Below are 13,276 nucleotides of genomic sequence, written 5' to 3'. Positions count from 1 at the left end.
CTAGTAAGGAGAATACCCAGGCCTAGTGCTCTTTGCTCTTCTTAGAGCTGGTGATGCAAGACATTTCCCGCTGATCTTTTTAGGACAGTTTTGCAAGTTGCTACTGCCCTGTGAAGATCCTCAGAGCCTAACGCCAGACTTCATGGCAGCCTCCCAAATCAAGGTTTTCAGTGCTCCCATCAACATTATTCTGGAAGAATCTTCCAGCCAAGTCTTGCTGCACTCTGGATCCTGTACATGTGTGAGCCCCAAGAGCTTCCACTCTCGCCCCATGAGGAAGGGGACCCTGCTGGGGGTGGGCTTTGCCAGGCTGCTCAGCCTACTCCCGAGACGACCATAATTAAAATGGGTTCCATTTGACTAAACTGACTCAGACTCTTGGAAAGCTTTCAAAGCTGACAACTCCTTATGTCTGCCTGGAACAGCCTGGGAGGGTGCCAGGGCAGTGCTCGGGGAGGACTGCTGATTTGGAAGGGTTCACCCTGATGAGAGGCTGACAGCCATTCCTGGTGGTGGGTTTTTACCTCTGGCCTCTGCTCTGAAGGTGGACCATCTGTAGGCCTGTTGTCAAGCACCCAGTTCTGGACAGGACCAGCCTGTTCGTTGCCCCCCAGGGGAGTCTGTACTTCCAACCATCAGTCATGGGCTCAGGGAACAGGGGGCTTGGAGTTGGGAGAGCACTTGCTGGTCACCTGGCAGTGATACTCTCATTTCGCAGATGAGGAAACTGAGACCCAGAGAACAAAGGTCTTGCTCAAAGCCTCACAGAGATGATCTGATTTTCAACATTTCTTCTTTAAAAGCACCCGGGCCCACACCCAGCAGTTTTCTTTTGCTGCAGTGTTGACATGGGGGCTGTCCCCAGCAGATGGCCTGGGCGTCTCATGAGCCGGTGCCACCAAGCCCAGGATATGAATGTGCTTCCTGCAGAGACATCAGGCAAGAGCATGGCTCTGGGCCCTGCTTTGTGGTGTTGCTTTTTGCATGCCGCTAAGTCCCCTCCTGCCTCCCCGCCCGTGCCTGCTCCCACACTAGAAGTAAGGTGAGGGGCTTGGCCTGGCTCATCCTAGCCCCCCTAAGGCGACTCTCGGTTTTCAGACGTGACAGCGCCCTTAGTGGATGAGGGAGCCCCCGGCGAGCAGGTGGCCGCTCAGCCCCACACGGAGATCCCAGAAGGAGCCACAGGTGAGGGTCACTCCCATGGCGGGGTGGAAGAGACCCTTGCCGGGTGCCCGGCTGCCCTACGTAGAGGAGTGGGGTGTGAATAGGGGTGATGCTCTTCCCCGAGCAAGGCAGCCATGTGGGTGGACGCTGGGTCCTGGGAATATTTGGTCATTCCGAGTTTGGTGCCTTGATGCCCTGTTGCTTCCGTGGCTGCCTGCCAGCCTCTTGGAGGATAGAGGACCTTCTGGAATCCTTTCAGCTTCTCTTTTCCCGTCTCAGCTAGCATCTCAGCTCAGAGCTCTCTGCTGGGTCCTCTGAAGCAGGCCGGCGGCAGATTGTGCCTTCTTTACGCCCAAGCTCAGTCCCCTCTCCTGCTGGGACTCTGCCCAGTGACAGAGTCACCTCCTAGTGGGTAGTTTACCCCCAGGGACACCCTAGCATGTGGCAGGTCCAGATGACTAACCCACACCTTTGGAGGATCTTAATGGGACAGCCCCTAAGGAGTTCAGCAATGTGATCTAGCATCCATTTCTAGGACCGTTGCTTCAAACATGTTTGCATAGAACAGGCATGACCAGACTGCCCTGTCAACACAGATGATGGAAATAGCCCAGTCAGGACACCGACCAGAAATAGTGGTGACCTCAGGGCCACGAGGGGCCCTCAGAGCTACCCATGCCCTTAGGAAGTGGCGAACTCAGCCCAGACAGCTTGCTTTCATCTCCTTCTCGTCCTCCTCTTTGGGCTTACGGAAAGATTCAGCTGTTGGCGTGGTGATTTGGAGGGTGCTCAGCAAGACAGGCAGAAGAGTTCTGGACAAGATTTCACCAGCAATGGAGAGTGGGGGAAACATCCCCAGACAGGAATCTTCATTCCTTCCTACAGACGGTGCTCACAGCAGCCATTTGGGAAACTGCAGCCTTTTTCCAGGGCTCCATTTGTGGAGAACACCCACAGAGAAGTCCAGCAGCACACCACCACCCCCCCACTCATCAAAGTAGTTTCTGCTTTGTGAGTTGGTCTTTTGAAATGGAGAGAGGCGGGGCCTCATCCTGACAGCGAAGGTCGTTTGAAGGCTGTGGAATGACTCATGGGATGAGATCTTGGATAACCTGATTTTTGTCTCCCCCGTCCCGATACAGCTTACTCAGTGGGGGAGCCCTTCCCCTCCCAGGGTGAAAACTGTAACCTGTTCTTGACTTCGTCATCACTTCTAGGTAACCAAATGTACTGAGGTCTCCTCAGTTGCAAAACACAGTCTTCGAGTGCTGGGTAGCACGTCCGGCTCGTTGCAGTAGCCCAAGCTCATTCGGGGTTACAGCCCTCCCCTCTGGAGCTGGGGAGGCAGGGGAGACCAGAGGCAGGAAAATTCGTCCTGGATTGGCACTGCTGTGAGACAGCTTCACACGCTCTGCCGTGTTTAAAGTGGACTCTTTCTCTCGTGAGCACGTGTTTGGAGCTCTTCAAGCCCCTCGATCCCAGTCATCACCCCGCAGGTCCCTCCCCCTGCACTGGCTTCCAGCAGACACTTCACTCTCCTCGGCCCCTTGGAATCCGAAGATCCACCTCCAGCCTCACTTGTGCTGAGGTTGGCAGGCTTCTGTTGGTGGCCTATCGGCCGTTGTCCAAGACGTCTCCGCACGACTGCTGCCCTGGGCCCATATCAGGTCTGTGGGAGACACACGGGCATTCTTTACCCAAGCAAACTTGGGGTGTGTGGACTGACCGCATGGGTTGCAGCCGCACCCCTTCACTCTGCCCCCAAAGCAGGGCCAGCCCATCTCTCCTGGTTTTCCCAGGTGGGATTCTGACAGCAGTCTCACCCGTGTCACTAACCAGAGGGGACACACACCGAGTGTCTCCGAGCCCCCCTCTCCACCCTCTACATCCTCCATGAGGTAGGGAGGTTTCAGAACTGGGGGACTTTTCTCCAGCTATCGTCCTGGACAATGTGTACCCTAGTTTAGTCCTTGCTTTGGCGTGTCACAGTTGCTGTATCTTGGTGCGCCGATGAAACTTCTCCTTTGAGGTCCATTTGGGGGTGCAGTATGGCCAGCCCACTGCAGGCATCCCTGCCTTGCTGGGGTGGGAGCCCCTGCTTCTGGGGGTTTCAGGGATAGAGAGAGGCCATGTAGTAACATGATGGCCCGGCCACAGTCATACACCTGCTCTGTCCCCTTTGGCTTCTCTGAGCACCGCCCCCCTTGCTGGAAACTGGGGAGGGGGCATTGGACTTATCAGCAACCTTCAATTTCTGACACGCACCAGGGCCAAGATATTCAACCCTGCACTGGCTCGTGAGTGCAGTGACTTCCCAGCGCTCTAGCAGTGGTGACATCCCCACGTGTCCCCTCCTGTTCTCGGTCTCCAGGACTCTGTGCCACTCAGCTGGACTTGCTGTCACTCCGAGCCTTTCTACCACAGCCTCGTCAGAAACTCAGACCAAATCTGTGCTTGGAGCTGCCTCTCTTGGACAGTTGGCTGTTGTCAGATGACACGGACCTATCACCATTGGACCTCGCGGGTGGCACAGTGTCAGCTGGTGGGGGCCCAGAGGGCGGTCGTGTTTATGATCTGGCCGATGGGGAGCCCACTGCCGGCCCCTTCCCACCCTCACTGCAGCTGTTCTGGGACAGCCCATGGGCTAGGTGTTTATAAGGCCACCGTGCAGCTCTCCTGCAACCCCGAGAATCTTTCTTTTCCCTCATCCACACTCTCCATGGGGGGCCCATGCTGGTCACTTGGCATTTCTCTTGTAGGTGGAAAATCTCAAAACATTGCAGGACTGGGAGAAAAGATTGGTGGCCCAGCCAGCAACTTGTAGGCATTTCTTCGGGGTGGTGGCTTCTCTGTCACTGTCCATCGGGGCAGGATGGTTCTTCTGGGGTCATGAGGCAAACGTGCATCAACGAGTGGCCAACTTGCTTTATAGACTCTTTCTTCTGGACAGTTGTATCCATTGTCCGGAGTAATGTCCTGGTTCTTCATGGTGCAGAAATTGGCGTTGCAGTAAAGCTTACTGATTTTGGTGCTGTTGAAGATGTGGTCTTCTTCATTTGGGGTGACCTGTGGCTCCCTGAGCAGGAGCCCAAGACGCCCTAGAAGTTGGTCACTGGCACCACTGCCCTCCCTCTAACCAGGTGACACCTACTCCTAGCTCGTGGTTAGAGGGGTTTGCCCAGTAGTCTGGAGACAAGAAACCGAACAGCTTTGGGGCACCTCCCATACTCCCGGCACTTAGCTAAACACAGTCACACAAATTCTCATATTAACTGTCACTACTGTTGTACGAGACAAGCCGGCATCATCACCTGGGGGTCTAGATGAGCAAACAGGCTCAGAGAGGTTAAGTAAATGGTGGTGCCTGGTTGTGAACCCCAGCCTGACTCAACAGCCCTAGACAACTAGTGCTTCCTTGTACCCTTGGGGCCCCCAGATTCCTGGCTGGGGCCGGGAGAGCACCTGCCGCTCAGACATGGTTCCAGTGTCAGTGGCTGAGCAGCAAACTGCCTCTCTGACCTCACCCATCCTGCGTGTCTCTGTTGAGTGGGGTGCTCTGGACCCTGGGCCCACTGTGGAGAAGGTCTTTCCTACAAGTTCATGGTCACATGGAAGGTATGTGGGTGTGGTGGGGTTCACTTGGTAACCTGCTTTCATCCACATCCCCAGCAATAATATTTGCAGAGAGCCAGAGGTGCAGCCCCTTGGTACTCGTAAGATGTGCCTTTCCTGAATATTCTTGGAAAAATACTGGAAAATGCAAAGAGCTTTGTTTCTGGCAAACAGTAACTGTCTTTGCTTATATCTTCTTCATTTGCTGACCATAAACCAGCTGAGGAAGCAGGCATTGGAGACACCCCCAACCTGGAAGACCAAGCTGCTGGACACGTGACTCAAGGTCAGTGGGCTAGAATGGCCGACCATGACTTGGGGGTTGGGAGGAGGGAGATGGAAACACTCGGAGGGGCTCTACGCTGTAAAGACAATTTGTACCTGGGCCCTAGTTCACGGGGCCAGGAGATTTCTCGGAGTTGGCTCTCATCGCGGTTGGGCTAATTGGATATAGAAAGAGCTCTGGTCCCTTTTGTCTCCCCTAATTCCTAAGCTGTTTAGTGGGGGAGTCAAGAAAGAATGTTCCAACAGAAACACAGAGATGCACGATAGGTGATCTCCTCTGCAGGCTGCCCTCTGGCCTGTCCCTGGAGCAGGGCCTCAGCCATATCCCCACCAAGCAAATTCTTTTCAACTTTCTCCTGTGCAACCTTCAGACCTTATTGTGATACTCTTCTCAGGGACCCAAACTTCTGTGTTCAAGGAAACCAGCTTTCTATAATCATTTAGCACAAGTGTTTTAAGAACTTAATTTTATAGGGCGCCTGGGTGGCTCAGTTGGTTAAGCGACTGCCTTTGGCTCAGGTCATGATCCTGGAGTCCCGGGATCGAGTTCCGCATCGGGCTCCCTGCTCGGCGGGGAGTCTGCTCCCCCCTCTGACCCTCTTCCCTCTCGTGCTCTCTCTCTCTCATTCTCTCTCTCTCTCAAATAAATAAATAACATCTTTTTAAAAAAAGAACTTAATTTTCTAAATCCTAAAGATTCCTTATCTCAGGAAATGGAGACCTCTGATATAAATTGAGACCTCTAGGTTCATTTTCTATCACTCGCTCCATCAATGAACTTGAGAGTCTACTGTATCACGTGGAGGTTTCTAGATTGCCAAAGAGCTAGGAAGACCCCGTTCTTTTCTCTAGAAAGTGATGTGGGATTTGTCCAACATTTAGTGCTGCCGCTGGGACCAGCTGGCTTGAGGAGGACTCTGGGCCCAAAGAAGTGTATCGCTGAGGGTATTTTGAAGCTTAACTACATGTGAGAGGCGTCAGTGCCCCATAGCCGGCTAACGTTCTCAACTCACAGGGCATGGAGAGGTGTGTTTTCATTCTTAGGCTTACAAAGAGCTTCAAAAAGTATTAGAAGGGATAATCAATGTAAGGGGGAACCCCAGCCTGTGCATTACATAACGAGAACCACACCTCCTGTTTTTTTTAGGTCATGGTTTTTGACTTAGGTAAAATTAGAGGCTTTTATAACCTCTGGAAATGATCATTTATTTCCATAGAAGGAAGTGGATTTGGGTTTTTTCCTACGAATTTTTTTTGAAGATTTTATTTATTTATTTGACAGACAGAGCACAAGCAGGGGGAGTGGCAGGCAGAGGGAGAGGGAGAAGCAGGTCCCCTGCTGAGCAGGGAGCCTGATGCGGGGCTCCATCCTAGGACTCTGGGATCGTGACCTGAGCCGAAGACAGACACTTAACCAACTGAGCCCCCCAGGCGCCCCTTCCTACACATTTTTACTGTAGGCTATGTCTTCATGCCCCTGTGACATATTCCATGTAATGAAAAGATCAGGCCAACATCTTTTGTGGGAACTTTTTTCTGTGCTCACTGAATTTTTCCATTTTTGCCATCAGTGGCCTAGAATCTTGTAGATATAAAGATGAACACCAGATCAATATTTGCCATGGGAAGTGGGCACCAAATCTGTGAAAACATGGAGGTTTCTACCTCCACTCCCAAGAAGAACACTTCATGTCTTGATGGGTATTGCTGGTCCACACTGACAAGGCCACTTCCCTCTGGTGAACCTGTGCGAGGCTCGGACACACTCATGATCCACAAACACATCTTATTTCCCAAAGGCCTATCATCTGTTTTCAGATTTAGGAAAAGCCATGTAACAGAAGCCCCGTTACTAGATCTTCTTGCAGTTTCTGCGGCGGAAGGCAGACCTCTGGCAGCCTGTGTTCATGAAGTTCCCCTAAGGTAGATGAGGATGTTTCAAGATGGCGTGCGGTGAACTGAGTGTCAGGTGTGGGAAGGCCTTACCCATGTCCTGCTCACACCGAGGGTAGACCTTTCATCTGTGTCACGAGCACCAGGCCTCCTGAGGGCGATGTGAGGGGACTAGTTTATCCCGAGTCCAGAGGTCTTCACACATGTTGCCCAGATATCGCTTCCCTTGGACCGCCCCCCCCACCTTCTCACCCCCAGATGATTGCCATGTTTACTACTTATGGAGCACTTCATAGTGTTCTAGGAACTGAGTAGACTATTCTCCCAGCCTGGCTCCTTCCTCCAGAAGTATATGCATGATGTTAGGTTCAGTCAAACACACACACACCGTACAATCAAATATTGATGACTTTTTAAGGTGTGTTTACTATTTATGTTTGGGACCTTTGTCTCTTTTTTCATGAGGGTCATTTATGGTCTTATGGTATATCAAAACAGTCACATCCTGACCACGAGCAATTTCTAGGAAGCTCTGCGAGGAAAGCTTTTTCCAGAAGGCAGGGAGACCTGGCCTGTCAAGGAGGTGTAAAGACTAGCACCTACCGCACGCGGCCTCTGGTCTGTCGAGCTGGTTGGTTGATGAGGCGTCATGGCGTTGAGGCAATTGCTCAGATTGTCTCTTGTTCGGGCTGTTCTTCCCGGAGACTGACCGACGGCCCCAGTAAGGTGCCCGTAGACCCTGCAGAAAGTAGAAACGAGCATATCTTCCTGATACCAGTTCATCCATGCAAGATTCCTTTATTGATCATCGCTGGGGGGCAGGCACCGTGACTGATGCTAGGAACATGAAATGAGGGAGATGGTGAGCTCGAGGCCCTGGTGTAAGTGTGGGGGTGGAGGTGAGCTGTGACTGGCTTCTCGGTAGTGAGCCTGCCGGCGTCTGCACGGACTCTGCCTGGATGGGGAGAGAGGGCGGTCACGTGAGAGGTATGTCCATGGCCACACGACTGTGTGCACACGTGCATTTCCCACCTCCCTCCCCTCAGCTCCTCCAATACCCTGAATCTTTGGGGTCCTAGGGTGGAGTTGTGTGGGTTGTTCTGCAGGGACTAGATGCGAACTGTGAAGGTTGGGAATTAAAAAAAAAAAAACGAAGGGTGTTGGTTAGGAGTACCAGAGAGTGTGACTCTCCTATCCTTAATACATGGTCAGGTGCTTTAAGGAGGGCTCACATGAATGCTGCACGAACGAGCCAGAAAGAATGAAGTGTGCCCTCCACCAACTGCTAGTTGTGGGACGGGCTGAAAATAGTGGTCTCGTTGGCAGGCAATGTCTTTGCCACGCAGAGTCCTTTCCCGCCACAGTGGTCTGCCTCGCCTTATGCAAAAGGCCCGTCCGTGATCCATGACCCGGATAAATCTGAATCGTGCTTCTGTTTATAGGAACCTTGTGGCAGGTCTGTTAGTAAAGACTTGAGCCCTGGTGGTGATGAATTTAGGCATTTTCCAAATCGTAAGGCGGGGTTGGTTTATGGGCACCTGCTGGTTTCATTTTGCAGAAAGGGGAAACAGAGAGAGGGAGAGAAAATGGTATCCTCACTGCACCCAAGCCAGGTCCTATCTAGAGGCCAGAATCTTCAGGAAGCTCAGTGTCCCTGGAGAGAAGAAGAAGCTTCTATAGCCTAGTAGATTCAGCACAAGGCAGCCCCAGCGCGGGGTTGGCAGCCCTGGAGGTGCTGACATGCTCTGAACCCACCCAGAGCCTGTGAGAGGCAGAGGAATAACGCTGGCGCTGAACGGGGCCTTGGAGTTCAACAGGTCTGAGCACCCGTTTTACAGATGAGGAAACCGAGGCCCAGAGAGGGGAGATGCCTGCCCACCCAGCGTCACCCAGTGAGTTGGTGTTAGGTAGACCAACAGAGCTTTCATTCTGAGCAATGGAAAGCAACAAGCATGAGCCCAGAGCACACGCTCCTTTTTCTTTGTTAGTTGGGCTTGTGGTGCTATTTAAATGTCCTTTTCTTATTTCAAGAGTGCGTTCTCTCTCTTAAACAATTATTGCGTCCTTGCCAACCTTTTGCCACCGCTGCCTCTTCAAACCCAGAGGAGTTGAGAGTTCCAGGCCAGCAGAGGGAGGTACCTGAGAGGCCCCCGGTCAACGGGCTTAGCTCTCAGGATCAGCCTGAATACGGCAGAGAAGCTTCTGGGGTCTCCGTGCTGCCTCTGGGGGAGAAGCGGCCAGAGGCCGCTGCACTGGTGGTCTCCTGCCATTCCCAGCGTCACCCCATCTGCGAACCACCTTCTCCAACAGGAGGCCCTCAGGAGCCCCACCAGGAGTGGGGACCAAAACCAGGGGATGGGGCCAAGGGGGTTCTGGCCTTTCCGAAGCCCACCTCCCCTGGTAGTCTCCAGATGGAGCCTGGGAGTGTCAAGGCTGTCCAGGAGAGCCTACTCGGAGAGCCAGGGCACCATCGAGGTGAGGCCACTGACCCGGGCACCCTGGGTCTGACAGGCCACCATGGGTCCTACACGCCGTGGGCTCCCGTCGAGGCTGACAGCCCCAGGGAGGCCACGTGCCAGCCTGCGGGGACAGAACCTGAGGACACAGAGGGTAGTCGCCATGGCTTGGAGCCACTGGAGCACCAGCTTTTGGGAGACCTGCGCCAGGATTGGCCGCCTCTGAAGGGGGACCGTGGCAAAGAGCGGCGGGGGGGCAAGGAAGTCGACGAAGACCGCGATGTGGACGAGTCCTTGCCCCAGGACTCCGCTCCCTCCCAGGTCTCCCCAGGTCTGCAGAGCTCCCCCCCGCGAGGCGGGCCACCGCCCCCCACAGTTTCCAGAGGAACCACCGGCTTCCCTGGTTTCCCAGCTGAAGGTGCCATCCGCCTCCCTGTCGATTTCCTCTCCAACGTCTCCACAGAGATCCAGGCCTCACAGCCCCACGGGCCCAGCGTAAGGCCCTCGGTGGAAGGGCAGGACACGCCCCCCGAGTTCACCTTCCACGTGGAAATCAAAGCCAACGTGCAGAAGGAACAGGGACATTCAGAGCTGGATTTGGAAGGGGCTGCCCTCCCAGGGCCCCCTGGAGAGGAGCGAGAGTCCCAGGGCCCTTCTGAGGGAGAGGATACAAAAAAGACTGACCTTCCAGAACCTTCTGAAAAGCAGCCTGCCACCGTTCTGCCAGGGAAGCCCGTCAGCCGGGTCCCTCAACTCAAAGGTCTGTGTCTTGAGCTCCTTGGCTCCTTCCCGGCGACCTCGTGTGGCACCCAGGCTGCGGGCACTGCCACTGAGCTTCCAGCCCCTCCTTGACTCCTGCTGCTTCCGAGGTTCCTAGGGAGGGTCACTAAACCGGCCCCCCGGGCACGGCCGCTCACCCTCCCACAGCCGCCTCCTGCCCCTCGGGCTTTGGCAGCACGCACTCCTCTCACGCTTGCCCGCCATGCTGCATGTGACCTCCAGCCCACCCAGTGCTTTCCACCCTGTCCACTTCTCTGGACCCCGATGACCCACAACGGTCCATCAGCCCACAGGTGGCTGGTGTGCCACCCTCTGCAGAGCGAGTAACAGCTGGTCCACTGTGGAGGGCTGATTATGTGCCCTAAATTCATCGTCTAGAACCCTCCCAACACTTCCAAGAGGGCATAATTAGCCCCACTTTGCACATGAGGAAGCAGGCTCAGAGAGGTAACGTAACTCGCTGAAGGTCACCAAGTAGTAAGTGACAGAGCGGCGTTCAGAATCCAGGTGGGTCTGCGCTGAAAGTCACGCTCTTCCCTGTTCAGCACAGTGCCTTCTGGAAGGTTCTGAAGTATGCCCTCCAAGCCCAGAGACACAGAGGGCATGAGCCTGTCTTCTGCTGCTCTTGTCAGTGGACAACACATCACATGTAACAGGTGACACATACATGAGCATTTGGGGGTAGCCCAGAGCCCAAGCTGAGTCTTTGGCCCAACAGCCCCCACCCCTACCCACCCTGCCTTGTGGCAGGGGAGACAATGAGCACAAACAAAATGTTCCTGTCTGAATCTTCTCTTCCTCCCTTGCGGCAGCCTGGGAACCCCTGTGCTGAGGTTGCAGGGGCCTCAGCCCCAGCCTGCTTCCAGCAACAGCAGCCCTTCGGGAGCCGGAGAGGTGGTAGGGGAGTTTCCCCCTTGTTGGCATGTCTGTCAGGAAGACAAGGAGGCCAGTGGAGACGTCATGGTTACTAGTCAGGTGCATTCATACATTTAGGACATCCAGTGTGTTGGAATTATTCACAGGGCTCAGAAACCCGTTACTTGAGCTGTCAATTGCAAACATCTGTTAGATTTTATTAGATTTTACTTGTGAAGAGAACTTTGAAATGTTGTACATAAAGGAACTTGTATTGAAATTTAAGACCCCTCAAAATTCCTATATTATCCTATTTTAAAATATCCTAAATTCCAAAATAGTAGGGGACAAAAAACTGTGACTTGGCCAATTATAATAGTGTTTCCTGAAACGGTGTTTTATTGAATACTGGCTATTGATAGATGTGTCCAGGGGAAAAGGAGCTCCGTGATCCAATAAGTTTGGAAAAAACAAATGAAGCAAAGTTAAGCAAGGTTTGTTGCAGCAGGACTTGTCAGAGCCTTTAATATTCTAATGCACATTATGACGCTCTGAGAAAGACACAGAGTACAGATTTCCCAAATTTACTTGCTCTGACCTGCTAACATCTCCTGGAAGAGGACTTGTGCAGTAGGACCCAGTTTGGGAAATGTGGATCTAGCAGATGCTTCTGTTGTGACATGGATGGTGATAATCACGTTGATTTGGGCAAAAGCATGAATCAGTTCCACCTGGGGCTTTTATTAAAATGCATATTCATAGGCCCCACCTTGAGCTTACCGAGTCTCACGTGAGCCCAGGAATCTGTGTTTTATCAACCTGTCTCCCGAGCAGTAATGTGTGAGGGTCTCTGGGCTGGATCATCAGTCCGGGCCACTCTAGAAATCCAGTGGGAAGCTCCAGGAGGCCCCACTGACTTTTCAGCAGGGGGGAATACGATATTGAAACCAAGGACGAAAATCTATCATCAATTTTCAGCAAAGAATGTCAACAAAAGGGAGGGATGAGTTAGAGAGGATGCTGGTAGACACCTGGTTTCACCAGGGGGCGTGGCTTTCTACACACAAAAGCCGCCTGCAGTTTGGTCCTAAACTCAAGATACCTGTAAAATGTTTGATGGTAACTAGTCTATAGCTAAGTTGGGGAAATGGCAAGGATTAGTCCCCTTGGGAGGGCCCGTAGGCGGCGAGAAGACCCTTCCCAGTTGGGTCAGGGGTGGACCGGGCTTGTCAGGGGGGCAGGGCAGCTGGGGCTGGCGACCATAGCCCTCATTAGCGAGGGGCAAGCTCTGGGTGACAGCATGAGTCCGGAGGTCCCGCAGGGGGTCGGAGGTCCCGCAGGGAGTCGGAGCATAGCTGAGCTGCTCCGTCTATGGCCCGGGGGCCTCCAAATGCCCTTCCTTGGAGTGGGGTCGGTCCCCACTAGGAGAGGCTGACCCTGGCAGAGACAGGGGAGGAGCCTATGAGAGATGGGGTCTGCACTGTCTACCTTCCCTGATCGCCCCTGTTGCCCGCGTGTGCCTGGAAGAGTTTTCACCGAGCCCTCTCTGCATGTCCCCACCCTCAGCCAGCCTGCTGTCCCCTCTTGTCAGGGTGCACCAAGCAATGACCCCAGTGTGCTGTGTTGATACTAACAACGAGAGACAGATTCAAGGGGAAAGAAAATCCACTGGATTTCCACCCAGCCCAGCTGAACAGAACACATTGTACGGATCCCAAGAAATCAGCGCAACCGTATCCAGCTCTTTCCAGGAGCTCTGCAATTGGGTGTAACATACATTCTCATTTTATATCTTATCAGCTCGCATGGTCAGTAAAGGCAAAGATGGGGCTGGACCCGAGGACAAAAAAGCCAAGGTAAGCTGATAAAACTGCGAACCTCTGCCGACGTCAAGTTTATCAAGAAGCCATGCTTATCTGGATTTTTTTTATGTAACGTGGGGAACGTCTGTCACTGAAGGATGATTGTCATTTAAAAAGTGCTTTGTATTTTTATGCAAACAGTTAAAATTCCAGCATTTATCCACTTTGCTGCTTATGCCTGGGAAGGGCGGTCAGCAGGTGAATGAATTCATGCTCCTAATTGCAATTCCGTGAGCATAGTTGAAATGAGATGTTCGTAGCAAACAAAGATACACTTGAATTTTCTGCAATAAAGTTTGAATTTCGCACATCTTACACTTCCCACTGCAGATCCAGGCTCAGTGAGCGTATATGTACACACACATACTT

The 13,276-nt window shown here is 53.1% G+C and overlaps 1 protein-coding gene across 1 annotated transcript in view; it reads left to right on the top strand.

Annotated features, from left to right (window-relative positions):
* Nucleotides 1-13,276, top strand: part of MAPT (microtubule associated protein tau) — a 96,559-nt gene that overhangs the window by 57,345 nt on the left and 25,938 nt on the right. Inside the window, exons 4-7 of the mRNA XM_088028213.1 lie at nucleotides 1,099-1,185; nucleotides 4,997-5,062; nucleotides 9,058-10,170; nucleotides 12,846-12,901. Coding sequence (XP_087884339.1) covers nucleotides 1,099-1,185; nucleotides 4,997-5,062; nucleotides 9,058-10,170; nucleotides 12,846-12,901 — 1,322 coding nt within the window. The remainder of the gene's footprint in view (nucleotides 1-1,098; nucleotides 1,186-4,996; nucleotides 5,063-9,057; nucleotides 10,171-12,845; nucleotides 12,902-13,276) is intronic.

This window comes from Eumetopias jubatus, unplaced genomic scaffold (genome assembly GCF_037043125.1).
Source record: "Eumetopias jubatus isolate StellerSeaLion01/CBP00866 unplaced genomic scaffold, mEumJub1_p1.0 scaffold_10, whole genome shotgun sequence".
In the NCBI taxonomy this organism is placed as follows: domain Eukaryota; kingdom Metazoa; phylum Chordata; class Mammalia; order Carnivora; family Otariidae; genus Eumetopias; species Eumetopias jubatus.
The sequence above is the reverse complement of the archived record's forward strand: the minus strand, read 5'-3'. Positions and strand labels throughout refer to the sequence as shown.